The sequence below is a fragment of the Plectropomus leopardus genome, chromosome 14, assembly GCF_026936395.1.
Source record: "Plectropomus leopardus strain MGB_pleo_1.0 chromosome 14, ASM2693639v1, whole genome shotgun sequence".
NCBI lineage: Eukaryota > Metazoa > Chordata > Actinopteri > Perciformes > Serranidae > Plectropomus > Plectropomus leopardus.
In genome coordinates, this window is record NC_142189.1 from 335,001 (window position 1) to 362,774 (window position 27,774).

Below are 27,774 nucleotides of genomic sequence, written 5' to 3' on the forward strand. Positions count from 1 at the left end.
AAAATAAACTCAATGAAAGTAGAAAACCATATTAATGTAGAATATTTTTAGTGCGTTTTTTTGAGAGAGAGAGAGAGAGAGAGAGAGAGAGAGAGTGATATTAAAGTGGGCACTAAAGGGTTAATCTGCAGGTTAGACAGGTGTGATTAATGATGTTGTCAGAGGGTTGAGGTGAAGTGAATATTGCTCCAAAATAAAAGCCCTGAGTCCTCAGTCATCCCGTTATAGAGTTTCTTTGGGGAGAGTTTTTCCTCAGTGGATGTGAGGGTCCGAGCATAGAGTGATGGTGCCTGCTGTAAACCCTCTGAGGCAGACTGTGGTTTGTGATAATGAGCTGTGTCCTCTGTTGTCTCTCAGAATCTACATCGTCCATGATGAGGTGAAGGACAAAGCCTTTGAGCTGGAGCTCAGCTGGGTCGGAGAAGGTGAGCTCTGCACCGATCTCTGCTCTGCACCGATCTCTGCTCTGCACCGATCTCTGCTCTGCACCGATCTCTGCTCTGCACCGATCTCTGCTCTGCACCGATCTCTGCTCTACAGCCATTAGTGAAAAACTTAATCATTATTTAGTAAATGTGTTTAAACTCAACATGGAGCTGACTGCGTTTCACTGAGTGATGTCATGTGACTCCTCCTCTGGTGATAACATCCCATGGTGACGCCACGTGTCTGACTGTCCTCCCCTCTGTCTCCTGTCCCCCTCAGTGACAAATGGACGACACGAGCTGGTGCCCAAAGACGTCCGAGAGGAGGCTGAGAAATACGCCAAGGTGAGCACACACCGACAGCTACCGCTGCGTCTTTTTTTCGGACTGTTTCTAGAGTTCACAGGCGGTCGGCGCTGCGACGTGGCGCTGCTGCTCGTTCGGCGTTAGAAAGTAGCTGTTGGTCGTTGTGTTCTCATTTTGAATGTCTGACGGCCGACATCTTCGTCTCATCAACAAAAATAAAAGATTTCGTTAGGATCTAATTTTAGCTCCACATGATCTCAGTTTGGTCATTGAAGAAAAAAGTAATTGATGAGGATTTTTCATCATAATTTGTTGACTAAATGTGTGTGTGTGTGTGTGTGTGTGTGTGTTTCAGGACTCTCTGGAGGAAGAAGATGACTCTGATGAAGACAACATGTAACGTCATCTGCTCTCGCTCACATCACTCTGTTTTTTATGTTTTATAGTTGAACTTTTCTCTTGTTTTTGCTTTGGATCCATTTCAGCTTTGGAAATAAAAAAGGTTTGTTTCTGTTCTTCTGTGTTCGGTGTTGATCAGCTGATTCTCCATCCACACACGTGTTGATGTTTGTGATAAACTGACGGATGAAAAGATCCAAAATTGGCTCTTTACAAAAAAAAGTTGTCACAAAGCTGAAAACAGGCAAACACTTTTTACAGCGTTTATTTGTGTCACAGGGCTCAGGGCCCAAATGTCAGGGGCCCCTGGCCTTAATTTGCAAAATGTCTCTCAAATGAACTCATACTGAGCACGAGACTCATGATGACCTCAAAGAGATGAAAATGATCTGCGAAAAGACACAAAATAATTACAAGCACCGGCGAAATAACCACAAAGAACTACAAGTAACTACAAGGAGACAACATTGCTAAAAAAGACACAAAATTACCAAAAAGAGACCAAAAAAAGGACCACAATACAACACCCATTTATGTCAAGAGGAAAAAATGCAGAAAATTGTTTAAGAAAAACAAATTCAAAGAAAACAATATTCAGCAAAAAGAAAAACTTTCAAAGAAAAAAAATAAAAAACCTACTTTAAAAGACAAAAAATAACCATGTTTTTTTTAAAGGAAAAACGACTTAAGTAAAACAAAAAATCACTCAAAAGTTTTAAAGAAAAACAGGAAATACAGAAGTTCAAAAACAGAAGTTCTCTCCAAACCTGCAGGCCCACAAATTCAGAAATATTAATTATCAATAATATGAATAAATTCTAGTTATTTAATGCCGAGTTTCCGCTCTAAAGCCAAAATAAAAACAAGATGCTGCTCAGGCCAAACTGGTGACCTCATGTTTACGGCGCAGGAAGTCCCGGACAGGAAGTCATGAATTCTCAGCCCCCCCCATAAATTACCAACAGTCCCTTAAGTATTGTACATGTCTGTGCGAGAGGCTCGTGACAGGCAGCCATCGGTGCGCACGCTCTACCGTGTAGAAATAACCTCCGGAGAGGAAGGTGACATATATGGCTCTGCCGTCACTGTCTTCCGGTGACGTAAAGGCGCCGATGTTCCCGCCCACTCCGGCTCTACAAACGGCGCCACAAAAAAAACCGAGAAAAACCGAACGTAACCGACTGAAACTCCCGTTAATTGCCGCGATTCAGTCTGAATCGTGTGTACGGTCTTCACGCTCCGGTTCGGCTCGTTTTCTGAGTGTTTGCGACGCGAAAAGCTCCGCGGAGCCGTTTGTTGTGGTTCAACACAGAGCCTGAAATGTGACGTTGTCTCACATATGGAAACCGCATCGCCAAACTTCATATAAAAAAGTCTCCATTTAATGTTTACAGCTGTCATGTGCCAGTTATTAACGTGTCAGAATACAAATATTAAGCTTTATCAGAGTCACAATGTCACCTCTCTATTTCGGCATACCTGTCACGCGACATACGGAGCGTGTTTAAATACAAATTCAACTTTTGTACACTGTTTGACCTCTTTTTCCGGTTATTTCGGTACGTAGGCACTAGCTCTGAAACGCGTCAGTAAACGAGGCGAATCGTTGTGATTGTCCAGTTTTTGTGCGTTGTAACGGATGTCTGGTAATCAAATAGATGAAACACTTTGGTGTTTTCCACAAAGTATCGGGTGTGAGTCTCCCGTGTGCGCAGCCATGCCGGTAAACAAGGTTATATTAACTCAGCGGATTTTTGAATGGAGTTTGGTGCGCGGACCTCCGGCACGTACCTGGGCAGGGCTTCGTCGCAGACAAGGAAGCCCGCTCAGCCAATAGCGACGCGCTATTTCTGGGCACAAAAAGCGCGAGGCCAATCGCGACCTCCAGTGGCGGGCTTTTCAATTGAGCTCGCCTCTGATTGGACAGTCGCCCAGCGGATGTCGTCATTTCCCTCGTGGCGCGGCGTTCGTATCGACCAACCGCGGCGCCAGGAGAGGTATGTCCTATTAGAATCGAGGAATCACTCCGCCAATCAGATTTCTGCACTGCGACCACCGCTGTCACCACAGCCAATCAGGTGTCGGGAAACAGAGCTCGGGGCTCAACAGCTTGTTGTTCGTGTATCAGCCCGAGGAGAGGGAAGCACCGCGGACACCGTCAATGTGAGTATTAAACCCCAATATTCTCACCCGAACTCGCTTTTAACTCATAACGGAGACCCTCCCCGGTACACCGGGGCCCGGGGGCCGCGCTGCTGTCCCCGGGGAGGCCGGGGGGGGGGGCTCCGGGAAGCCGCGGCTGTACCGAGCTGCGGCGGATTGAATGGCAGCGGGTCGGTTGTTTTTCAGTGAAGAAATGTGAAGCTTTGTGGCCGAATATTAAATAAATAAATCCGCAGTTTGTCTCCCGTCGACCGTCCGCTCCGGTCCGCTCCGGTCCCGCTCGAAACTCCGCCGGTAACGGCAGCTAACGCGTCGGTTAGCCGAGCAGCTGGTCGCCTTCAGACGGTTTAAATCACCAAACAAACCAGCTAGCTGAGTTAGCCAAGCGGCTAAATTTAGCTCCGGAGAGGAGCCGCCGCTCCGCTCGGTGCTCCGCTCCGCGCCGGGCTCCGCTCCTCCTCTGACCCGGTCACAGCTGTCCTGGGAGTCCGTCCCGAGCAGCCGGACGGTAACAGACGTTTTTTTTGGGGGGGAGGAGGTGAAGTTAGCCGAGCTAGCCGAGCTGACATGGCGAGCTGTGATGGCGGAGCGGGAAGGAGGCGGTGCTCTCCGGCCGCCGCGCTGCTCCGTTCCCCCGGCTCCCTTCACCCTGTACCCGCACACATCCGACCAGCAGCCCGCTGAACCCAGCGGCTCCGGGTCCGGAGGAGGTGAAGGTTAGTGTTTGTTCTGATCCGGGAGGAGGAGGAGGAGGAGGAGGAGGCCACACCGAGGAAAGCCTGAGCTAACACCAGGCTAACTGTTAGCTTAGCATTATCTCAGGACAGTTTGACACAATGTCTGTCCCCTTTCTCTACAGCTCTAACATCGACTCCTGTCTCTGTCTTTCAGTGAATCTTCCGAGCTGGACTCCCTCAAATAACCGGAGACATGAAGGTGAGTGTTTGACCTAAGACACCAGCTGTCTGTCCCCTTCTGCTGTCTCTGCTGTCTGCCCCCTCTCAGCTGTCTGTCCCCCTCTGCTGTCTCTGCTGTCTGTCCCCCTCTGCTGTCTCTGATGTCTTTACTACTCTGCTGTCTATCCCCCCTCTGCTGTCTCTGTCTGTCCCCCTCTGCTGTCTGTCCCCTCCGTTGTCTTGGCTGCCTGTCTCCCTCTGCTGTCTCTGCTGTCTGTCCCCCTCTGCTGTCTGTCCCCTCCGTTGTCTTGGCTGTCTGTCTCCCTCTGCTGTCTCTGCTGTCTGTCCCCCTCTCCTGTCTGCCCACCTCTGTTGTCTTGTCCCTGCGTCCGTCTCCCTCTGTTGTCTCTGCTGTCCATCCCCTTTGTTGTCTTTGCCATCTTCCCCCCTGTCTTTGCAGTCATTCTGCTACCCCCCCCGTCTTTACTTCTCTGCTGTCTGTCCCCTCTTTTGTTTTCTCTGCTGTTTATCCCCTCTCTGCTGTCTCTGTTGGGACATTTAAACTGGGTTCTGGTGATGCACTTGGACAGGTGTCAGCCCAGTTAGAGGACTTGTCTGAGCCTGGTTTGTCTCCATCACTCTTGTCTCTCTGATCTCCATGTTTGGGACATTTAATTTAATTTATTCAGCCTGTTCAAATAAAATAAAATGTCCCAAATATGTCCTCTTGTAGCCTTCGTACATGCCTGGGTCCATGTCTCTGTCTCATGTCCAGGCGTCATTCATGGTGCTTGAGGTGCTTGAATTTGAGTCAGAAATTCAAGTATTTGGATGCCTTGAAAATCTCCCTTTCCTTTGACCTCGGTCTCGTCTCTGACTGTTTGTTCGTCAATGGAATACTAATATGAGCGACTCGTCAGCGACTCGTCAGTGAGCAGCAGATAAACAGCACAGTCACCTTTACTGAAGTTATCAAAAGTTGCAAACTTTCATGTAAATCAACTCGTTTTAAGCTGCGACAGCTTCACTGAACATGTGAATTTAACAACATGTTAAGTCGACTTCACTCTGATATAAAGTCAGTGAAGGAGAAAAGTTACATTTACTGACATGTTTCATTGCAGTAAGTTTAGCTTTGATTGTAACAAGTCAAATCAACTTGTCAGAACCTTTGAAGCTGAAAAAGGAAAGTAAATATAACTACAAATATAAAGTAAATAAATCATATAATATATAAATATACAGTTAGTGAGCAGCAGAGAGCAGACCGTCAACTCTGTTTACACTTGCTCAAACTTAAAGTAATCTCATTACATTTGAAGAAAACCTCATTAGATAAAAAGTAAACACTAATTTAGATTAATATTAATATTTACTTGAAATTTTCAAGGCAGTCGTTTTCCTCGAGTAAAAGTAGATTCAGGAAACTTCAGAAAATCCTCTAAAACGGCTCAACAAACAACACGAAATGATCATTAAACACGCAGCACGTGTGCCTCCAGAACAGAATCAGTAGCTAATAAAAATATTAAACACAGAATAAAAATTAAGACATAAAGCCGTCAGCTTCGTCAGTCACGCATGGAAAACAATAACCAGTGTATTGATAATTAGCCGTGTTTCGGCGCTCTCTGGTAGCAGGATGTTGCAGCAAAACTCTCCTGCAGCTGACAGCTGTCTGTCGAAAACTCTCACCTGAAAAAGTACCTGGAAGTCTGTGAATTCAAAAATCTCCCGTCTGAACCCAGTGTCACAGTGAGCTGAATATGTGATGACGATGATAGTAATAACAGTAATAATAAGTATTATAATAGTAATAATAATAATCTCTCTACTCGGCTATCCTTTAAAAACTCGAGGCTCCACTGTGCCACCCAAACAAAGATGGCAGCTGTGTCTCTTATCTGGCTGCCATCTTAGTCCTGGTCCTGGTGTGGACCCTGAGAGACTCGTTGAACCTGTCCCTCACAGGTCCGCAGAGGAAGCAGGGAACCTGCAGCTGGTTTCTCTGACGGACACAAAATATTCCCACAGGAGCCAAACAAAGAGAAGAGAGAGCCGAGGAGGTTCAGATAAAGTGAACTGATAAGAACAAGGCTCTCCTTTACATTGTTTTCGTAATTGCTGGGAGCCGAAATTGACCCTCAGCTGATGTGTTTTTCTTATTTTGCACAATGAATGTGAAGAGCGTTGTTTTCCGTGTTCTGTTTTTCATGAATTCAGCAACACGTGTGGATAACTGACACACATCATCATCATCATCAGCATGTAGTGGGTACATTATTCCCGAAATATGTCAGCAGCTAACTGAGCTTCAAACGGCTCAAATGTTATCAAACGTGAGATTTCAGCCAAAGTGACCTCATCAGCTGCAGCTGCAATGCATGCTGGGAGTGTGTGTCGTGATGTTTCTGACTCTGTGTGTGTGTGTGTGTGTGTGTGTGTTTCAGGCAGCAGACGAGCCTGCCTACCTGACCGTGGGGACAGATGTCAGTGCCAAATACAGAGGAGCGTTCTGTGAGGCCAAAATCAAGACAGTGAAGCGCATGGTGAAGGTGAAGGTAAGACGCCGCTACACAGACCGACCCGAGGACGACCTGACCGGGCTCGCCGCGTGTGTGTGACACGTCCACACCCAACAAAGTTTTACATTTGCGATCACATGGCGCGTTTCCGCTGCATGGTACCAGCTCTACTCTACACTTCAGGTATCGGGTACTTTCTGGGGGTCGTTTTCCATTAGAAGATAGTACCGCCTCAGTGTAGCTGGTCGTCATAGTGACGCCACATGAAACTTCCGTAATGTCATCTTCAATGTGATACACACATACGCACAGAGTCACACTCGCTGGATACGCTCGTCGGCCAGCAAGGTGAGGAACGTTTGCGGCTCGGCGAGCGACCACGGCGGGAACTTTGTGGTCACTATTTTGGGAAAGAAAAGAAAGTGAGACAAAACTGTGGCCGCTACGATAGCCCGGCTGTTTGAAAGTGGCGGGCGCGGGTTTGCACCCAGGGCTGCAACAACGAATCGATAAAAAAATTGGAATTGATTATTTAATGTGTTGGCAACCAATAAAATGATCGATTCATTGTGTCGCGTGATTATTACATCACTCTCTCGCGGGACTGTCGGTGTTTTGAAGAGGCGTGGCGGAGGCAGAGAGGACGTTTTGTACGAAAACTTCAAAAGTTTGGAGCACTTCACATTATGCAAAACAAGGAAGTGTGTTAACTGCAAAATTCGCAAAAGTGTCACAGCATGCGAACACGACGGTTATGACACAGCAACAAAACGAAAACAAACGGTAAAAAATCACGTACGTTCAGGTTTAAAGTAAGGAAACGTCACGTTTTTTTGTAAAAACTCAACATTTAGTGTTTCAATTGTTAATGTTTTTTTGTAGTTATTATTTATTATTTCATATTATTTTCACGGATGTTTATGCACTTTTTGCTCTGTTGTCAATGATAATCTGTTTTTGAACAAAGTGATGGGAGAAAAAAATGCTTATAATATTATTTCTATTTTTATTGTTTTAAATCTGATTCATCGATTAATCAAAAAAATAATCGACCCATCAATCGATTATCAAAATAACTGTTAGTTGCGGCCCTAATTTGCGCTGTTCAGGGTATTCTGTTGGTGCCGCGCATTGATGACGTAATGACATTTCTCTCCGACTAATCAGCGGTCTGCAGTGTTTCATGTCACCTCTTAATACATCCGAGTACCTCCTAGTACCTCATAGTACCTCCGAGTACCTCTGAGTACCACTTACTACCTCTCAGTAACTCAGACTGGCTGTTTGTAGAACCCCAGGAGAGCAGGCACCAAAAAAGGTGGTACTTTTTCCTAATGGAAAACCAAAAAAGGTGAGCAGGGTCAGAGCAGAGCAGAGCATGTTAGGACATGTTTGTGATCTAAGCAGCTGACCGATTTTGGCTCCAGCAGGGAGCCAAACTCTCATTACCACTATTCGCTGTTACACATCACATGAGCTATAAAAGCCAAAATAAAACCTTAAAAATAACCGGTAACATCTTTTTTAAAAATAAATAAATAAATAAATAAGAACGCATTTCTTTTCTTAAACTCATCATGATGGCAGTCCAAGCAGTAAAGTCTCACGCAGATTGAGGACCATAAAAAAGCCAAAAAAACCCAAACAACTAGGCAGAAACGTCAGATATGATCAGGTCTGATGGAGAACCAAAGAGGAACTCCACTATAATACGTTCGCTGTGTTGCAACATTTAATCCGGATAATCTCACCTTTTCCCTGGACATCAGATATGTGGTTTTATGTTACAAATTTAAAATTGTCCTCCTTCAGTTTTGGGTTTGAGAAAAGTCTGATGCTTAATTCCGGAGTCAAATCTGCCAAACTTTATTCTGCAGGAGTCCCGAAATGAAAACAGAATCAGATCGTTATCAGAATCATCTGAGAGCAGCAGCATGTCCATGTGTCTCTGTCTGTCCTCTACATGTCCTTATGTCTTTGTGTGTCCTCAGGTCAACCTGAAAGGAGAGAGTACGTCCCAGGTGGTGCAGGACGACCAGGTGAAAGGACCGCTGAGGGTAAGAAGGTGATGGTGATGATGTCACCATGGAAACGAGGAAAACTTATCCTCAAAGTACTAATGTGAGACTGAAGTCTGTCCTAATGGACCTGTCTCTGTCTCTCTGTCCCTCTCTCTGTCTTGTCCCTGTCTCTGTCCAGGTGGGCTCCACGGTGGAGGTGAGGACTAACGAGGGCGTGTCCAGCGAGGCGGTGATCAGTAAGCTGACGGACGCCAGCCTCTACACTGTGGGTGAGTCTGTGTTCTGCCCTCTGATTGGTCCGTCTGTCAGAGGCGGGTTTACATGCCATGAGCTCTCCAACACAAACCTCTTCATAATCAGTAACCAATAATTGCGGTGATGATGTCAGAGCGAAGCAGCTGTCACTTCAACCTGCTCCCGTGTGTGATGTCACTGAGATGAGACGCTGTGATTGGCTGTTGGAGTGATGATGCTGAGAAAAGGTTTCGCTCAAAGAGCTGATGATGTCATATGATGTCACATTTTCTCTTGGCTGTCTGACCAACCACGCCCCCTCTCTCTGATTGCCTAGACCTCAGAGATGTCAGGTGTCAAAGTTCACATCACTGAAGTGTGTGTGTTTGTGTGTGTGTGTGTGTGTGTTTCAGTGTTTGACGACGGCGATGAGAAGACTCTTCGCCGTACGTCTCTGTGTCTGAAGGGAGAGAGACATTTTGCAGAGAGCGAGGTAAGTAAGGGACTACTTCTCTGGCATGTATCCTTCCGCCACTGTGTGTGACATCATATCTAACCTCTGATCACTTCCTGTCCCAGACGCTGGACCAGCTGCCGCTCACTAACCCCGAGCACTTCGGCACTCCGGTCATCGGCAAGAAGTCAAACCGCGGAGGGCGGCGCTCGTCTCAGGCCACGTGAGTCTGCTGCTGCATTCAAACTTTATTTACAAACATCACGGATTACACTGATGAGGGACGAGTCCACAGAGGACAGATTCTGCTGCTGCACACAAACACAGATTAGTAATAATAACAACAATAATTATACTTATATTTTATAATAGTAACGATCTCTGTCTGCCTGTCCCTCTGTCTCTCTCTGTCTGTCTCTCAGGGCTGATGAGGAGAACGAGTCTTCGTCCAGCGAGGACGAGGAGGACGACAGGAGGAGACTGAACGACGAGCTGCTGGGAAAAGTCTGCAGCATCGAGAGCGAGGAGCCCAGCAGCTGGTACCTGGCCCTGGTAAACACACACACACAGAGAGAAAAACACACAGAGAGAAAAACACAAGCACACACACATTTTTAAAAGTCTTAAAAAAAGATCTTTGCTGCTAAGGTTAACTTGTGTCTCTGATGGCTGGTGTGTAGTGATCCATCTGTTGGTGTAGAGGATCTGTGCAGGCTCACTCAGGTGTGTGTGTGTGTGTGTGTGTGTGTGTGTGTGTGTGTGTGTGTGTGTGTGTGTGTGTGTGTGTGTGTGTGTGTGTGTGTGTGTGTGTGTGTGTGTGTGTGTGTGTGTGTGTGTGTGTCAGGTGGTTTCTCCCAGCTGTCACGATGAGCTGGTGGTGAAGAAGGATCAGTGTTTGGTTCGAGCCTTCAGCGACTGCAAGTTGTGAGTTTTTTTGATGGTTATTGATCTTTGATCAGAAGCAGATCAGCTGTGTCTTACTTGCGTCTCACCTGCATCCTGTCTCCTGTCTCCTGTTGTCCTGCAGCTACACGGTGGTGAGGAGACATGTCCACACCGTCAGTAACATCAGCTTCTCTGAGTTCTCCAGCAGGAGAGGTAAGAAACTACAGCTCCCACAATGCACTGGGGCACTGACTCACTGCTCTCATTTTCTTCATTTGCTTCAACATTTTCTCATTGTTTTTATTGTGACCTCCTCCTGCTCCTCCTCCTGCGGCTTCTTTCCCGGCTCCTCCTCCTGCTGCTCCCCTTGCTGCTCCTACTGCTGCTCCCTCTGCAGGTTTTGAAGCAGCCCAGGTCTTCCTGAGGACCGGGGAGGTCCCTGATGTGTGGAAGATGGACATGAGTCAGATCCTGGAGTCGTCCTCCAGCGATGAAGAGGAAGATGAAGACGAGAAGGAGAGCGAGGAGGACGAGGAGGACGAGGAGGAGAAGAAGAAGAAGAAACACATAAAGGAGGAGGTAAGACTGTTACCTGTCTGTCTGTGAACCTGTCTGTCTGTCTGTCTGTCTGTCTGTCTGTGTGTGTGTGTGTGTGTGTGTGTGTGTGTGTGTGTGTGTGTGTGTGTGTGTGTCTGTTAACCCGTCTGCCTGTTAACCTGTCTCTCTGTCCAGCCGGAGGAGGAGCCTGATCCGGAGGAGAGAGATCACTTCCTGCAGCAGCTCTATAAGTTCATGGAGGACAGAGGTGAGACACCTGGACGCTTCACGCTGTGATGTGTCCCCGTCTGTTCCAGGGCCCCTGTTTAATCTTTGTAATGACTGTCTGTCTGTCTCTCTGTCCCTCTGTCTGTCCATTAGGGACTCCCATCAACAAGCCTCCAGTTTTGGGTTATAAAGACCTGAATCTCTTCAAGCTCTTCAGACTCGTCTATCAACAGGGAGGCTGCCACAAGGTGAGCCCTGTCTGCCCTCCTGTCTGCCCTCCTGTCTGCCCTCCTGTCTGCCCTCCTGTCTGCCCTCCTGTCTGCCCTCCTGTCTGCCCTCCTGTCTGCCCTCCTGTCTGCCCTCCTGTCTGTCCCTCGGTGACACCGTGTCTCTGTGTTGCAGATTGAGTCAGGGACGGTGTGGAAGCAGGTCTACATGGACCTGGGGATCCCCGTCCTGAACTCTGCTGCGTCCTACAACGTCAAGACGGCCTACAAGAAGTAAGAGCACACCTGAGCTCACCTGCAGCTGGTTTCCCATCAGCCCCTGCTGTCTGCTGACAGTGTCTCTTGTGTCCTCAGGTACCTGTACGGCTTCGAGGAGTACTGCCGCTCCGCCTCCATCACCTTCAGGACCATCCATCACAACAACCCCCGCCCTCCACCACCACCGGCCAATCAGAAGCCTCCAGCGGCGGCGGAGATTAAGGAGCCCGCCACTCCACCGGTGAAGGCGGAGCCTGAGGAGGAGAAGATGGAGGAGGCGGAGTCAGAAAGTGAGAGCGGGGAGGAGGAGGAGGTGAAGGAGAGACATCTGTCCCCAAGGGTGAGACACAATGAGGAGCCTCCTTTTCTCCTGCTGCTCCTCCGCAGGGAGTCAAAATCTGAGGGAAATGTCTCCTGTTGGTCTTCGGTTTCTGACTCTGTGTGTTTGTAGGGGAGGAGGAGGTGCGTGGGGAGTCAGGTGAAGACAGAGCAGGAGTCGCCCTTCAGACCAGAGAAGAGAGGAGGTGGAGGAGGAGATACCGGTGAGGAGCAGAGGGAGGTGAGGAGACGCAGCAACAGAAGAATGGACGACTCTGAGAAGGGCTCTGAGGAAGAGGAGGACGACGAGGACGATGAAGAGGAGGAGGAGGGGGAAAGGAGGAGAGTGGACGGGTGAGACTGACCTCTGTCAGCAGGAGGAGGAGCGCTCACACTCCCTCCAGGAGTCTGCAGCTTTTCTCCTCATCGCCTCCTTTGACTGCAGCTTTAAAAAAACCCAAACATCCGAGTTGAGCTAGTTTGAGGCGTTTCTCCTTTCGTGACCGTTTTTCTTTCATTTAAAAATATATAGAAATATTTATATATAACTTGTATGTAATAAATTGGGGTGTAAATCAGTGGTTTTACCTTTTCCAAAAAAACCAAACTTTAACCTTTTTTCTTTTCTATTTTTCTTGTAAATTTTAGTTGATTGTCTTGTAGAAATGTTTTGACGTTTCAGCTGTTTATCTGATTTCTTCTTAATCTGCAAAGAAACGAGCAGCTCCAGCTGTAACGTACGAAGTCATAGAGACGTTCAGTACACGCTCATCATCGTAGTGTACTGACCTCTGTGTGTGTGTGTGTGTGTGTGTGTGTGTGCGTGTGTGCGTGTGTGTGCACGCGCAGTGAGGAGGACGAGGATGGCGACTCTGTGACGGGGACGAAGGTGCGGGTGAAGTACGGCAGAGGAAAGACTCAGAAGATCTACGAGGCTCACATCAAGAAGACGGACGTGGACAACGGAGAGCAGTTCTACCTGGTTCACTACTACGGCTGGAACGTCAGGTCAGTGCGCCGCCAGCTGATTGGTTGGTGGGTGGGCTCTGATGTAGGGGGCGGAGTCTGTCCTTACACAGCTCTGCATGTGTGTGATCTTCAGGTACGATGAGTGGGTGAAGGCGGACCGGATCATCTGGCCCGTGGAGAAAGGGACGAAGAAGAGACAGAGGAAGAAGATGAAGGTGAGCTCGCCGAGGTCATGTGACCAGTTTGAATCTGATGTGTTTGGAAAACGTTTGTTTGTTTGCGTTACGTTTTCATTCAGTTGTGTAAAGTGTTTTCGGGTTTCTTGAAAGGTGCTATAGAAATCAAAGTTATTATTATTAATATTATCATTATTATTGGTATTATTATTATAGCAGGTCCTTGAAAAGTCATGGAAAAGTTTTGAATTTGTTTCCATGAGCATGTGTGTGCAGAGCAGCCTCCTTGACCAGTTTGTTGTTTTCAGATATTTGTGTAAACAGATATTTTCTCTGAATTTCGGAAACAAATGGTTGAGATTTCCTAAAGATGATGACATCGCCTCCTCAGATTACACACATCTGTTGATTTGTGAAATGAGCCCCACGAACAGCAGCAGTGTGTTTACGTTTACCTCGCCGTGCGTCCACACCGATCGTGTTTCAGCACCCGAGCTGCGGACCCCAGATACGATCAATCAGTCATATCAGTAAATATCAGGCTGAGATCCTGTCTGAAAACACACTTTTCTGAGCTGCATATGAGGTCTGATTTTACAGCGACACACACACACACACGTTTTTAGTATTTTTTATTAATCGTTCACAGGAAATAATGTTCATCACGGCGCTTCATTCACAGCCGACCACACGGAAGATAAAGCACGTCTGTAATTATCCACAGGAACAAAAAATCTGTAAAATAGATCACCAGACTGCTGTAAGAATACTCAGAAATACTGCACATTCCCAGTGATCAGAAGTACTGTGTAGTACTGCAGAAATTCAGTGTGCAAAAGAACAGTGGTTATTGAAGTCTTTGATTTTGTGACAACGATCCGGTCAAGACCTGATATCAGCTGATTATTGTGTTTTCATTGTGTGTTGTCATCGTCGTCGTCGTCGTTGTTGTCATCGTCGTTGTTGAGTGAACTGAAGGTGCAGACGGGGATTCTGAGAGATCCAGCAGGCGTTCGTTTGCTGGTTGTTTTCGTTTGTTGTTGTGGTCAGAGTTTGACGTCCTCTGTGTCCCAACAGAACAAGGAGGAGACGGACAGGGACAGAGACAAAGAGGAGGAGAAGCCGCCGTCGATGGCGCCGGTGAAACCTCCAGGAGCGAAGAGAGGTCGACCTGCCATCAGGACGACGCCCACCGGTTCAGCGGGACGCAGCGTCTCCAAAACGCCGAGCACGGAGGAACGGTCCAACGGCAAGAGGACGGAGCTGCCGTCCAGCATGGCCAATGGAGACAGTAAGACTCACTGAGCACGCTCAGAAACCAGTTTCTCTACACGAGCACTTTTTCATGATGACGTGTCTCTCTGACGTGTCTCTGATGTTTGTCTATGACGTGTCTTTCTGACATGTCTATGACGTGTCTCTGTGACGTGTGTCTCTGATGTGTCTGACGTGTCTCTCTGATGTGTCTGACGTGTCTCTGACGTGTCTCTGACGTGTGTCTCTCTGATGTGTCTCTCTGACGTGTCTCTCTGATGTGTGTCTCTGACATGTGTCTCTCTGATGTGTGTCTCTGACATGTGTCTCTCTGATGTGTCTCTGACATGTGTCTCTCTGATGTGTCTCTCTGACATGTGTCTCTGACATGTGTCTCTCTGATGTGTCTCTCTGATGTGTCTCTGACATGTGTCTCTCTGATGTGTCTCTCTGATGTGTCTCTGACATGTGTCTCTCTGATGTGTGTCTCTGACATGTGTCTCTCTGATGTGTCTCTGACATGTGTCTCTCTGATGTGTCTCTCTGACATGTGTCTCTCTGATGTGTGTCTCTGACATGTGTCTCTCTGATGTGTGTCTCTGACATGTGTCTCTCTGATGTGTCTCTGACATGTGTCTCTCTGATGTGTCTCTCTGACATGTGTCTCTGACATGTGTCTCTCTGATGTGTCTCTCTGATGTGTCTCTGACATGTGTCTCTCTGATGTGTCTCTCTGATGTGTCTCTGACATGTGTCTCTCTGATGTGTCTCTCTGATGTGTGTCTGACGTGTGTCTCTCTGACATGTGTCTCTCCGACGTGTGTTACTCTGACGGGTCTCTGATGTGTCTCTCTGACGTGTCCTCGTTCCCGCAGACACACCTCGCAGGAGAACCAGGAGGACGTCGGGCATGTACGACTCAGACAGAGCGTCCAACGGTGAGGTCACTTCCTGTTTCCTGTCTCTGATCAGCTGTAGAGCGAATTACTAACCAATCAAGGTTCTGTCTCCTGCAGAGGATTCTGGGAACTCGTCAGAGGACAGCGAATCAGAAGACCCGCCTGATAAGAAGCCGGCGCCATGGCGAGGAAGGGCTGAAGCTCTGCCCTGCCAGGGGGAGGAGGAGAAGGAGCAGGAGGTGAAGGAGGAGGAACCCAGTGAGGTCACAAAGAATCCCAACAACGACACCAGCACTGTCGCCACGACAACAGCAGGTCAGCCTCCAGTCGCCACGGTGATGCAGATGCCCGTCACACCTCCGAAGACTGACAAACACCCGAGCCAATCAGAGAAGGAGGAGGCAGAGCAGAGGGAGGAGCCAGCAGTGGAAGCTGCCATGATGCTCATTCACCTGGACAAGGAGGACAAAACGTCTCCGGAGCGAGGGGCGAAGACGCCGCCTGTCCCCAAGACGCCGCCTGTCCCCAAGACGCCGCCCGTCCCCAAGACGCCGCCCGTCCCCAAGACACCGCCCGTCCCCAAGACGCCGCCAGTCCCCAAGATGCCACCAGTCCCAGAGATGGACAAAACGTCCCCCAGCAAGACACCGCCTCCTGCGGACAGCTCCACGTCTCTTGAGAAGTCCTTGCCGCAGCCCGCCCCCGTGGAGGAGGAGGACAGCAGGTCCACTTCTCTGTCCTCCCCCCGCCCCAAAGGAGGACGCAGGGCGGTCCTCAGGGACACGGGCTCTGAAACTCCTCCCAGAATCCCCCTCTGCTCCCCCGCCAGCAGCCCCTCACATGTGGCGTCTCCTCCTCGCGGTGTCCTGAAGAGACAGGACGAGCCCATGGTGGTCCTCCACTGCCTCCCTACGCAGCGCCTCCCCCCTGAGTCCCCTGCAGCCGCCGCCGCTGACTCAGACACCGACTCGGCCACCGAGGAGGAGCAGCAGGAGGAGGAGGAGGAGAGGAGCAGTGCAGCGCTCAAACGCAAAGCAGCTGAGCAGCGACCGACTGACAAGAAGCTCCGCCCCGACAGGAGGCAGGAGGAGGCCGCCTCCCCCAAAACTTCCCCGGCCCCGTCCAAGACGAGCCACTCCTCGCCACTCCGTAGGGGGGAGTCAGAGAGGAGGAGCGAGGGCGTGATGAAGGCGGACGAGTGGCCCCGCTTGGCTGAGGAGGCGCAGAGGAAGGCGTCGGAGGAGCGTCTGACGGGCGGAGCCACCAAGGAGCTGGAGGTGCCTGCTGCTACTCCTCCCCCTGCTCCGGAGGCCCCAGGCCCCTCCCCCGCCGAGGAGCTGCAGATTGGCCCCGAGGCGCTGGTCTGCCACGAGGTGGACCTGGACGACCCCGACGAGAAGGAGAAGCCCGCCACCGCCCCTGAGCACCTCCTTCTGATGATGAGGGAGTCCCAACCCGCCCCGCACCCGCTGCCCAGCCTCCTCCACGCCTCCCTGCCCCCCCCCCACCTCCCCCAACCTCAGCTCAGGCCCTTCCTGCCGGTCCTCGCCTCCAGCGCCGCCTCCTGCCCCGAGGAGCTCCACCCAGCCCGGAGCGCCGCCGCCGAGGACGAGCGAGGACCGGCGAGGGCGGAACAGGAGGGAGACTCCAGCCCCGGGTTTGACGGCAGCGCCTCCTCCTCTTCCACCTCCCTGCTGTCGCTGCAGGAGTCCAAGGACAGAGGTGAGACACAGGAGACACCCAGGGCTCAACGCCGGTCCTGCTGGAAGTCTTCTGTCTTTTATGTAAAAAAAACGTTTACAGTTTGAGAGAACATCGAGGTCTTTGACACCTGAGTCACAGTCCTGGAAAGGTCCTGGAAAGGTCCTGGAAATGTTGTGTGACTGAAACATAAGCTGTGAGGCTTACATGAGTCAGTGGGCGGAGTCTGTGGGATGCCTCCGCCTGATTGGTCAGTTCTTGTAGAGAGTGACCTGTGTGACCTTTGACCCCTCAGGTCAGAAGCGGGTGATGGACTCTAACTCGAGTCCGACGGCCAAGAAACCGAAACGCCACCAGAAACGACCGAACACGCCCGGCAAGGTGGAGAAGAACGGAGCAGGTGAGCACGCCGCGTCACGCTGATGTCACCGTGGCTGCATGCCAGCGCATGCATTTCTGTGTGTGTGTGTGTGTGTGTGTGTCTGTGTCTGTGTCTCTGTGTGTGTTTGCGTGTGTCTGTGTGTGTGTGTGTGTCTGTGTGTCTGTGTCTGTGTGTCTGTGTCTGTGTGTGTGTGTCTGTGTGTGTGTGTGTGTGTGTGTCTGTGTCTGTGTCTGTGTGTGTGTGTGTGTGTGTGTGTGTGTGTGTGTGTGTGTGTGTGTGTGTGTGTGTGTGTGTCTGTGTGTCTGTGTCTGTGTGTCTGTGTCTGTGTGTGTGTGTCTGTGTGTGTGTGTGTGTGTGTGTGTGTGTCTGTGTCTGTGTCTGTGTCTGTGTGTGTGTGTCTGTGTCTGTGTCTGTGTCTGTGTGTGTGTCTGTGTGTGTGTGTGTCTGTGTCTGTGTCTGTGTCTGTGTCTGTGTGTGTGTGTCTGTGTGTGTGTGTGTGTGTGTGTGTGTGTCTGTGTCTGTGTCTGTGTCTGTGTGTGTGTCTGTGTCTGTGTCTGTGTCTGTGTCTGTGTCTGTGTCTGTGTCTGTGTGTGTGTGTCTGTGTCTGTGTCTGTGTGTGTGTGTGTGTGTGTGTGTGTGTCTGTGTCTGTGTGTGTTTGTCTGTGTCTGTGTGTGTGTGTGTCTGTGTCTGTGTCTGTTGTGTCTGTGTCTGTGTGTGTGTGTGTGTGTCTGTGTCTGTGTCTGTGTCTGTGTGTGTGTGTGTGTGTGTGTGTGTGTCTGTGTCTGTGTCTGTGTCTGTGTCTGTGTGTGTGTGTGTGTGTGTGTGTGTTTACATTCAGCTACAAACAGCAGCCTGACCATAAAAATATAAACACTAATATTAATAACGATTTGACTTTTCAATAACTGCCCCTCTGTCCTCCCTCTCTGTCCTCCCTCTCTGTCCTCCCCCTCTGTCCTCCCTCTCTGTCCTCCCTCTCTGTCCTCCCCCTCTGTCTTCTCTCTCTGTCCTCCCCCTCTGTCCTCCCTCTCTGTCCTCCCCCTCTGTCCTCCCTCTCTGTCCTCCCCTCTGTCTTCTCTCTCTGCCCCCCCTCTGTCCTCCCTCTCTGTCCTCCCCCTCTGTCCTCTCTCTGTCCTCCCCCTCTGTCTTCCCTTTCTGTCCTCCCTCTCTGTCCTCCCCCTCTGTCCTCCCTCTCTGTCCTCCCCCTCTGTCCTCCCCCTCTGTCTTCTCTCTCTGTCCTCCCTCTCTGTCCTCTCTCTCTGTCCTCCCCCTCTGTCCTCCCCCTCTGTCTTCTCTCTGTCCTCCCTCTCTGTCTTCTCTCTGTCCTCCCCCTCTGTCCTCCCCCTCTGTCCTCCCTCTCTGTCCTCCCCCTCTGTCCTCCCTCTCTGTCCTCCCTCTCTGTCCTCCCCCTCTGTCTTCTCTCTCTGTCCTCCCTCTCTGTCTTCTCTCTCTGTCCTCCCTCTCTGTCTTCTCTCTCTGTCCTCCCCCTCTGTCCTCCCCCTCTTTCTTCTCCCTCTGTCCTCCCCCTCTGTCCTCCCTCTCTGTCCTCCCCCTCTGTCCTCCCTCTCTGTCCTCCCTCTCTGTCCTCCCTCTCTGTCCTCCCTCTCTGTCCTCCCCCTCTGTCTTCTCTCTCTGTCCTCCCTCTCTGTCTTCTCTCTCTGTCCTCCCTCTCTGTCTTCTCTCTCTGTCCTCCCTCTCTGTCTTCTCTCTCTGTCCTCCCTCTCTGTCTTCTCTCTCTGTCCTCCCTCTCTGTCCTCCCCCTCTGTCCTCCCTCTCTGTCCTCCCCCTCTGTCCTCCCTCTCTGTCTTCTCTCTCTGTCCTCCCTCTCTGTCTTCTCTCTCTGTCCTCCCCCTCTGTCTTCTCTCTCTGTCCTCCCTCTCTGTCTTCTCTCTCTGTCCTCCCTCTCTGTCTTCTCTCTCTGTCCTCCCCCTCTGTCCTCCTCCAGGTCACAGCAGTGACAGTGAGGACCAGTCTCGTCTGTCTCTGTCTCAGAAGTCCCAGAAGTCTCGTTGTCCCGATCTTTCGTCTCCCTCGTCTCACAGTAAAGACAAACACAACTTCTCCCCTCAGAGGACGTACAAGTGGACCTTCCAGATCGGTATTCATAACATTTATACTGCTAATATTTGTAATATTTATGCCACTGATATTTATAGTACTAATATTCATAACAGTGTTAATGTTTAAAGTTATAGTGTTAATATTTCTCATAATTATGCGACTCATATTTCTAATATTTATACTACCAATAGTTTTAATATTTCTATATTTATACTAGTAGTACATACTACTAATATTTAAATATTTATGTGACTAATATTTGGAAGAATTACACTATTAATGTTTTCAGTTTGTATTTCACAAATAAAAGTAGACTAAGATTTATACTGCTAATATTTACACTTATAGCACTGATAAACACCATACAACTAGTATTTTAAATGATTATTTTTAACAATTATACCACTAATATGTATATTTATATCACTAAAACCTAAACACTGAACAATATGTATATTATTAATATAATTATATTTATAGTTTTGATTTTTTTAAACAATTATACTGCTTTTTATAATAGCTATACCACTAATAAACAATATTTACACTACTCATAATTTTTTTTTTTACCAATTATACTACAAATATTTATATTATGTAAATTACTTATGTACACAGTATTTATACTATTAATATTTATATTTATGCTCTCTCCTCTGTCTGTCTCCTCCTCTCTTCTCCTCCTCTCCTCCTCTGTGTCTCCTCCTCTCTCTTCTTCTCCTCTCTGTCTCCTCCTCTCTCTTCTCCTCCTCTCCTCCTCTCTCCTTCTCTGTCTCCTCTCTCTTCTCCTCCTCTGTGTCTCCTCCTCTCTCTTCTCCTCTCTGTCTCCTCCTCTCTGTCTCCTCCTCTCTGTCTCCTTCTCTCTGTCTCCTCCTCTCTGTCTCCTCTGTCTCCTCCTCTCTCTGTCTCCTCTCTCTTCTCCTCCTCTGTCTCCTCTCTCTTCTCCTCCTCTCTCTCCTCTCTCTTCTCCTCCTCTCTGTCTCCTCCTCTCTCTTCTCCTCCTCTGTCTCCTCTTTCTCCTCCTCTCTCTGTCTCCTCTTTCTTCTCCTCCTGTCTCCTCTCTCTTCTCCTCCTCTCTGTCTCCTCCTCTCTCTTCTGCTCCTCTCTGTCTCCTCTCTCTTCTCCTCCTGTCTCTTCCTCTCTGTCTCCTCCTCTCTTTTCTTCTCCTCTCTGTCTCCTCCTCTCTCTTCTTCTCCTCTCTCATCTCCTCCTCTCTGTCTCCTCCTCTCTCTTCTCCTCCTCTCTGTCTCCTCCTCTCTCTTCTCCTCCTCTCTGTCTCCTCCTCTCTCTGTCTCCTCTCTCTTCTCCTCCTCTCTGTCTCCTCCTCTCTCTTCTCCTCCTCTCTGTCTCCTCCTCTCTGTCTCCTCCTCTCTCTGTCTCCTCTCTCTTCTCCTCCTCTCTGTCTCCTCTGTCTCCTCCTCTCTCTGTCTCCTCTCTCTTCTCCTCCTCTGTCTCCTCTCTCTTCTCCTCCTCTCTGTCTCCTCCTCTCTCTTCTGCTCCTCTCTGTCTCCTCTCTCTTCTCCTCCTCTCTCTTCCTCTCTGTCTCCTCCTCTCTTTTCTTCTCCTCTCTGTCTCCTCCTCTCTGTCTCCTCCTCTCTCTTCTTCTCCTCTCTCATCTCCTCTCTCATCTCCTCCCTTCTTTTCTCCTTCTTTCTCCTCCTCTCTCCTCCTTTCTGCTCCTGCTCCTCCTCAGACGAGTTGGACAGCATGTCGAGTGCGGAGCGGATCTCCTTCCTGCAGGAGAAGCTGCAGGAGATCAGGAAGTACTACATGACGCTGAAGTCGGAGGTGGCGTCCATCGACAGACGGAGGAAGAGGCTGAAGAAGAAGGAGAGAGAAGGTAGGAGGAGGCGCAGGGCATGCTGGGAGACGCAGTCCGTCACACTGTGTCCCGTCACTAATGAAACACATCCTGTCTGTCCCTCAGTGTCTAACACGACGGCGTCCACGTCCTCGGGCTCCTCGGACACCGGCATGAGTCCGTCCTCGGCCTCGCCGACGCAGAACACCGTCGCCGTGGAGTGCAGGTGATGACACGCCCAGTGAAGCCACGCCCACACCTTCAGCCACAGGCCACGCCAACTCAGATGCTCTGAGGGCATGATGGGGAAAAAAACTCCCTTCAGGTCAGGGGGGGAGGGGCAAGGGGGACGACCACCTGACCTTAGCCCCGCCCCCTCACCTGTGGACTGACTTCCTGTTTGAAGACAGAAAAATCAGCCGTCTGTTCAGCCGCCACGCTAAACTTCCCTCCCTCCCTTCCTTTCTCTCTCCCTTCCTTCCTTCCTTCCCTCCTTCCCTCCCTCCTTCCTTCCTTCCTTCCTTCCTTCCTTCCTTCCTTCCTTCCTTCCTCCTGTCCTCCACTGCGTCCTCAGAGCTTCTCCTAATTTCAAAATGGAGCGACCGGTTTAATATCTTTCAGTTCAAACAGGAAGTAGATTCCTGAAGCTCATTATGCAACTTTTGTTTTCGTTCTTTTCCCGTCAACAGTTAAAAAAAAAACAAGAAAAGATTTAAAAAAAAAAAAAAAAGAAAGAAAAAGTTTCCTGACTTCCTGCTGTGAAGGTTTTTGGTCTTTTTATACAGAATCAGAGCTTTTATTTTGGTAAAAACAAACAAACAAAAAAAGTCCAAAAAGTTTCTGATGTCACAGCGGGAGAGAAAATGAAATCTTTGTTTTTGTGTAAAATAATTAAAATGAATTTTATTTATTCAGTTTTGTAATGTTTGTGTTGGTGGTACGGAGGATAATTAGTGCCAGGAAAATAAACGGAATATTAAAAACTGAAAAATACTCACATTATTAATAATAATAATCTCATAACTTTGAGTCAAAAAGGCTGAAAAGTTTTGTTTGAATAAAAACGTTCAGACTACATTTTGACCTCCATACCTCGTGATTTTGATTTAGAAAATAAAAAATATAGTAAAATCTCTTCATCGTTTCGATAATATGGATCTAAAACATAATTATATGATTTTTATGACTCAGGAGTCTTAATGTGACTTTAAGTTTTTATTAAAAAAATTTCACTTAGTAACATTTTACTTAGGGACTGTAGTTTATTTGTGACAGACGCAGTCATCCCACTGAAAAGCCAACGATAAATTCATTTTTTCCCTCCAGTTTCTGGCTCATAAATGGTTATTGGTCGTTTTGGTTATTGTAAATGGAAGCAAAAAACAGGCATTTTTAAAGTTTTAGTTTTTAAATAAAACATGCATGTTTTCTTTAAAAATACTTATTTTGGAGCTTTTTTAATTTAAAGGGTTTTTTTGCCCCTCTGTCAAAATTTGCATTTTGTTTATCTTTAAAATTTCTTTACATTTTTTGACAATTAAAACACATTTTTGTTGATTTCTTTTAGTTTTAACATCAGCAGTAAAATAAACATGAAATCCAGCCATTTAAAGTCGTCTGTTGCTCCTTCAGTCAAAATAAAAGTACCTCCCCAGTGTCGAAAAAAAATATCATAAATAAAAAACAGTCCCTAAATCAGTGTGAAGATACCATGACTGCAAAATTCTGATCTGAAAGTGATTTTTTAAAGTAAAATTTTGATCTTGATGTTCCAAAAATGTTCCTGTAGAACATAAAAATTCTGTTTTTTTTTTTTTTTAATGTCTGAAAACTTCCTTTTGATTTAGAATAAGAATTATAAGTTTGTGTTATTTAGAATTTTAGTTTTTAAAAAGAAGTCTGAAATTTGGCTTCATATCTTGAATCTCATTAATATTTCTGACTATTCGACGCTCTGCGTTTATATTCCATATTTCCGTTTCTTCTTCTGGCGTATTTGATCTTCCGTACGTTCAGCACTGACGTGGCTCCCGGAGGACTCTGCTGCGCTCTTGACTCTTCTTCTGTGGTGTTTCTGTGGCAGACGGCTGTTTCCGGAACATTTCAGTTTGTACATAAACGTAAAGAATGAAACACACGTGTGTTTGAGACAAACGTTTTACACGCCTGTAAAGAATGATTTATAATATTTTTTAAGAGAAGACTGTTTGTATTATGAACTCCTCCTCTGTTGCTTTTTTTCTATGTGGCGTTTTGTTAGCGGCGGTTTGAGAGCGACAACTGTAAACACACACACACACACACACACACACACACACACACACACACACACACACACACACACACACACCCTCCTGAAAACAGAAGCCATGTTGGAACTGTGTGACAATAAACAGCTCTCTGTTTCTAATAAAGTTTTTAAATATGTTTCTGCGAGTCCTCATCCTGACCCCATTCAGGTGCGCTGCGTTCAGGAGCGCTCGGCTCAGGAGGTCCTCGCTGTTCAGGAACAACATTCAGTTAATTCCCTTTCAGGTTGTTTCCTGTCATTAATACGAAGCTGCAGCTAGTTAGCGTAGCTCAGCATAAAGACTTGGATCAGGTGGAAACAGCTAGCCCGGCTCCTTCCACACGTCGTCGCTCCCGTATGTGGAACAGCCCGACACGTAAAACCTCTGATAAACAAACACGCTGATCAGTGAACTTCAGTCTGTGGTCAGTCAAACTTCATTTAATAAAGATACTTTTTTCTGGTTAGGCTCCAATTTCTCAGGAGAAACAGTGCGGTCCTTACTAGGGGACGGTCCAGGTACACGTCAGTAATGGTTGTACAACATTACTAGGGGATGGTTGCAGACCGGCTCGAGCTGGATCTTAAATCACCAGCAATTCTTTATATTCACAGAAATCATTTCATCACATTAAAAACTTCTGACAAACATTTCTCTGTTAACAGATTCTTTTATTTCCAGACATGAAGAAAAGTAAACTGTTTCATTACGTTAATAAAAAATATTATTGCAACAGTAATCAGAAAAAAAAATTAAATACTAACAAAAAACCCCAAACAATTCAACAGTTTCTGTACACAAATTAAAACTGCCTGATCTGCTGCACACTACGTCTCCCATGATGCTTTGAGACGGAGCTCCTGGGTTCAGCTAATCACAGATCAACAGTTCACAGTCTTTATTCATCCAACATGCTGATCCTGGACCTGCTGGACCCAGATCAGCCTGCAGGGCTCGTGTTATAGTCCGGTTCAGCGAGGCTGTCCCAGCAGTCCGGCTTTAGCAGCCAGAGCCTCGTTCTGCTGGATGTGATACTCCTGAAACCTCATGGAGATCCGCTGAGTCATCTTTAGATACTTCTGGAGGCATGACTCGGAGCAGCTCGACTGAAACAACACACACCCAGAGACAACATCAATAATAATAATAATAATAACAATAATAATAATAACAACTACATTAAACTGGGTTAAAAAAATATCTGCTTCTTTTAAAAGTCAACTACGACTCCCAGAGTGCATCGGAGCGCCGTGTTCTCAAGATTTCACTCAGCAGAAACCTGATCAAAAATCACGTGACGATTGTGGATCGGATCTGCAGCAGAGGCTCATGGGTAGTGTAGTAATAAGGATGGTGAGAATGGTGTCGGAGTGAGCGCTCGCGGCGGACGGTGAACTGGCAGCGGATTGGTCAGACAGCCAAGAGAAGTTGTGACATCACATGACATCATCAGCTCTTTGAGCGAAACCTTTTCTCAGCATCATCACTCCTCCGACCCGACACCCAATCACAGCGTCTCGTCTCAGTGACATCACACACAGACAATCACAGCGTCTCGTATTTATATAAATTATATTATATTACATTACGGTATATTATGTTATATTATATTGCGTTATATTATATTACATTACTTTATATAATGTTCTATAACATTTATTATGTTATGTCATATTATATTATGTTATGTTATGTTATGTTATGTTATGTTATGTTATGTTATGTTATGGTGAGATGTTTTGTGTCGTGACAGCTGATGATGTGTTCACTGACGTCTGTTTTTGTCTTTGAAAACTTTGTTCTGCGACAGGAATCAGTCTTTGGATGGGTTTTCATCCCTCTCAGATGTCCGAGCGTCTGAGTTTATTTCACTGATCTCAGCTGATTTTCACCTGAACTGTGACTGAAATCTGAGTGTGAACGCTGACTGATTTATTGTTTACAAGAAGTAAACATCCTGTTTACCTCCTCGGCCTTCACCTCCCGGGTGGTGAAGTCTCTGACGCAGTCCATGAAGCAGTTCTCCGTCACCTTGTTGTACGTCCCCAGAAACTCCTTAAACTGACACAATAACAGCATTATTATTATTATTATTATTATTATTATTATTACTGGTTTCACTCCTGATAGAAAGAAAAGGTGCATGAAAGAAAACCGTGTCTATGGAAGGCATGTTTTCTTTAAAAAATAAATAAAATAAAAATAATAGTCCTCAAAACAAAACAAAAAATAATAATTTTGGAAAAAGTTTTTCTCAAATGAAAATTCGAAAAATGCGTCAAATCTAAAAATATATTTTTAAAAACAAACGAAAAACAATCGCCGACAAGTTTTAAAGAGAATTTCTCTAAATCTTCGGCGCTGAAGAAGAGTGATCGTTTCTGACAGTTGACCTGTTTGATCTGGTCGGACTCGGGACTCACCTGTTTGATCTGGTCGGACTCGGGACTCACCTGTTTGATCTGGTCGGACTCGGGACTCACCTGTTTGATCTGGTCGGACTCGGACACCTGGACCGCCATGACTGAGTCTCTGTGAACAGCAAACACGTTACACCAAAGTCCAGCCAAAAAATGTCGGATTTTATCTGCTCACTCTCTGATCCAGAATCACATCTTCCGCCTGATGTTTGGAGCCGCTTGAAACTCTCTGAAGTCTCTGTCCTGAGTCACGTGAACAGAAACTTGTTAAACTTCATCCGGGAACTTTAAGAAAAGTAAAATCTGATGTCCGCTGTGTTTCTGAGCGGCCACGTGCGGCTCCTTAAATCGACGGTTTTGTGAATGAAGTTTGGTTGAGAACAAACTGACAGAAGATCAGCTGCTCCGTCATTCAAACTCACACATCTGATCAATAAACTCTCACCGATCAATAATCGATTCTTCTTTTGTCTTTAACTCTTTAATTATTTTCATCTGAAGCTAACGGCAGCTAGCATTAGCTTCATATTTCCGTCTGATTCGGTTGTTACATTAAAAATCTTCCGGCGGTTTGAATCCGCCGCTCGGAGTTTAACGTAAACTCAGATTATTGATCAGATGTCACCGATTAACTGATTAACTGATTGATTGATTGATCTCACCTGAGGACGATGTGACAACGTGAAGCTCCTTCAGAGGACTGAAGGACACGTGAGACACCGCGGACACATTTCAGCGTTACACACCGGAAAGTCCCAACATTTATCTGATTGTTTTTATTTAATTAATAAAAAACCCCAAAAACAATTAAATTTAGCGTCAGAGCCAAAATAAACCGCCGCGTCATCAAGCCATTGTTAATTTCAATCATTAAAAAAAACCTTTAAAATAAAAACCCCACGGAAGTTCAGCTCAGAAACGGAACTGTGCGCCACGGAAGAAACGTCCGGAGTACTACAAGCGTCTAACAGTATAAAGTTCCACCTGCCAGTGACGTCATATCATAGCTCTGTTTTTCATTAAAAAAAAAACAAACAAAAAAAAACCGAATCTGCTATTTAAAAGCTTAATATCTATAATTAAATTAAAGATGTTAAACTTCAAGAAGAAACAATCGGTTTTTTTTCATATTTTACGCAATATATTTTGGACTGACACGCCAAGGACACGAGAAGACACGCCAAAGACATGACAAGACGCGACTCACGCCTCGTTAGTAGAGAACAGTCCCTAACAGAGTGACCCTCTGGTTGTTGTCTCCGGTCTCTGTTTTTTCAGTGGGAGTGAGACCTCTCACTGTGTGTAAGATCTCTGCCGTGAAGCGGAAGCGGAAGTTGCGTTTTGTTGTCAGCAACAGTTGCTGGATTCGTCGCTCTGTCGGTTTTTTAGAGTTTTTATCTTTTTGTTTAATTATAACGGGACGTTTTAACGTTAGTGACGTCACTCTCCCGCCGTCTCTCCGGTGTTTTAGCGGGTTTTTACCGGCCGGCGGCTCCTCGGTACCCGGATGATCCTGAGCGGGAACTTTGAAACGGCTCGCGCAGGTTAGCACGCGGCTAACAGTTAGCTGAGCATCAATCAATAACGCCACTAAAGCCGATCACAGATCGATCGGAGCTTCGATCAGGATGCTCTCCGCCGACAGCAGCCCGGAGCCGATCTCCACCGGGGCCGTGCTGGTCCGGGCCACCCGGGGACCAGGACCAGGACCAGGACCAGGACCAAGGGCTAGGTCCGTCCTCATCAGGGTCCAGAAGCTGTGGGAGCCTCCTCCTCCTCCTCCCGGACCTCCTCCTCTCGGACCTCCTCCTCCGGTGGAGCAGCAGCGGAGCTCCGGGCCTCAGCGGCGGCAGCAGCAGCGTCACAAGCCGGAGGACGGAGCTCCTCGGCGGGCAGCGGGACTCCGTCAGTCCGGTAAGAGCTCCGGCAGGAGGCGCTGATCC

The 27,774-nt window shown here is 47.6% G+C and overlaps 4 protein-coding genes and 2 non-coding genes across 14 annotated transcripts in view; 4 read left to right on the forward strand and 2 right to left on the reverse strand.

Annotated features, from left to right (window-relative positions):
- psma3 (proteasome 20S subunit alpha 3) overlaps positions 1 to 1,246 on the forward strand; it is an 11,625-nt gene extending 10,379 nt beyond the window's left edge. The window contains exons 9-11 of the mRNA XM_088087129.1: positions 358 to 425; positions 706 to 770; positions 1,087 to 1,246. Coding sequence (XP_087943255.1) covers positions 358 to 425; positions 706 to 770; positions 1,087 to 1,131 — 178 coding nt within the window. The 3' untranslated portion in view covers positions 1,132 to 1,246. The remainder of the gene's footprint in view (positions 1 to 357; positions 426 to 705; positions 771 to 1,086) is intronic.
- Positions 1,247 to 3,037: 1,791 nt separating this feature from the next.
- On the forward strand, positions 3,038 to 23,547 carry arid4a (AT-rich interaction domain 4A). Of its 2 annotated transcripts, none has more exons than XM_088087098.1 (25): positions 3,038 to 3,293; positions 4,185 to 4,229; positions 6,640 to 6,750; positions 8,706 to 8,771; positions 8,914 to 9,004; positions 9,383 to 9,462; positions 9,549 to 9,646; positions 9,846 to 9,975; positions 10,268 to 10,347; positions 10,451 to 10,521; positions 10,706 to 10,887; positions 11,041 to 11,113; positions 11,227 to 11,321; positions 11,476 to 11,573; positions 11,655 to 11,898; positions 12,010 to 12,230; positions 12,726 to 12,884; positions 12,979 to 13,060; positions 14,099 to 14,312; positions 15,151 to 15,213; positions 15,292 to 16,896; positions 17,171 to 17,275; positions 19,204 to 19,356; positions 21,013 to 21,159; positions 21,247 to 23,547. In XM_088087098.1, exons 2-25 carry the CDS (start codon positions 4,224 to 4,226, stop codon positions 21,348 to 21,350), a joined length of 4,278 nt encoding a protein of 1,425 aa, XP_087943224.1. In that variant the 5' UTR covers positions 3,038 to 3,293; positions 4,185 to 4,223; the 3' UTR covers positions 21,351 to 23,547. The 2 variants fall into 2 exon arrangements, with proteins under 2 accessions (XP_087943224.1, XP_087943225.1); XM_088087099.1 differs by lacking the exon at positions 3,038 to 3,293 and adding an exon at positions 3,368 to 4,009.
- Positions 9,194 to 9,279, forward strand: LOC121938688 (small nucleolar RNA SNORD53/SNORD92). The gene has a single exon (XR_006105345.1). It is a non-coding gene; the product is annotated as a small nucleolar RNA SNORD53/SNORD92 (small nucleolar RNA).
- Positions 23,548 to 24,061: 514 nt separating the features above from the next.
- On the reverse strand, positions 24,062 to 26,451 carry timm9 (translocase of inner mitochondrial membrane 9 homolog). The gene is made up of 3 exons (XM_088087132.1): positions 25,895 to 26,451; positions 25,377 to 25,472; positions 24,062 to 24,517 (listed from the first exon to the last, which is right to left on the reverse strand). Exons 1-3 carry the CDS (start codon positions 25,931 to 25,933, stop codon positions 24,383 to 24,385), a joined length of 270 nt encoding a protein of 89 aa, XP_087943258.1. The 5' UTR covers positions 25,934 to 26,451; the 3' UTR covers positions 24,062 to 24,382.
- Positions 24,818 to 24,903, reverse strand: LOC148187380 (small nucleolar RNA SNORD53/SNORD92). Its single transcript, XR_015778839.1, has one exon. It is a non-coding gene; the product is annotated as a small nucleolar RNA SNORD53/SNORD92 (small nucleolar RNA).
- A 325-nt stretch (positions 26,452 to 26,776) lies between the features above and the next one.
- The window catches only part of kiaa0586 (KIAA0586 ortholog), a 32,048-nt gene continuing 31,050 nt past the window's right edge, over positions 26,777 to 27,774 (forward strand). For 6 of the 8 annotated variants that reach the window (XM_088087090.1, XM_088087094.1, XM_088087095.1 and 3 more), the window contains exon 1: positions 26,778 to 27,745. In XM_088087090.1, the coding sequence (XP_087943216.1) occupies positions 27,460 to 27,745 (286 nt within the window). In that variant the 5' untranslated portion in view covers positions 26,778 to 27,459. Of the gene's footprint in view, positions 27,746 to 27,774 lie in introns of all 8 variants that reach the window. The other 2 variants (XM_088087092.1, XM_088087096.1) reach the window with 2 other exon arrangements.

Bases quoted from the DNA above. Each gene is read 5' to 3' on its own strand.
- timm9 (XM_088087132.1), bottom strand. From the start codon at position 25,933: ATGGCGGTCCAGGTGTCCGAGTCCGACCAGATCAAACAG. The intron at 25,473-25,894 runs GTGAGTCCCGAG...TTATTGTGTCAG, and splicing joins AGTCCGACCAGATCAAACAG to TTTAAGGAGTTTCTGGGGAC. The intron at 24,518-25,376 runs GTAAACAGGATG...GTGTTGTTTCAG, and splicing joins GGGAGGTGAAGGCCGAGGAG to TCGAGCTGCTCCGAGTCATG.
- arid4a (XM_088087098.1), top strand. The intron at 9,463-9,548 runs GTAAGTAAGGGA...TTCCTGTCCCAG, and splicing joins GACATTTTGCAGAGAGCGAG to ACGCTGGACCAGCTGCCGCT. The intron at 15,214-15,291 runs GTGAGGTCACTT...TGTCTCCTGCAG, and splicing joins CTCAGACAGAGCGTCCAACG to AGGATTCTGGGAACTCGTCA.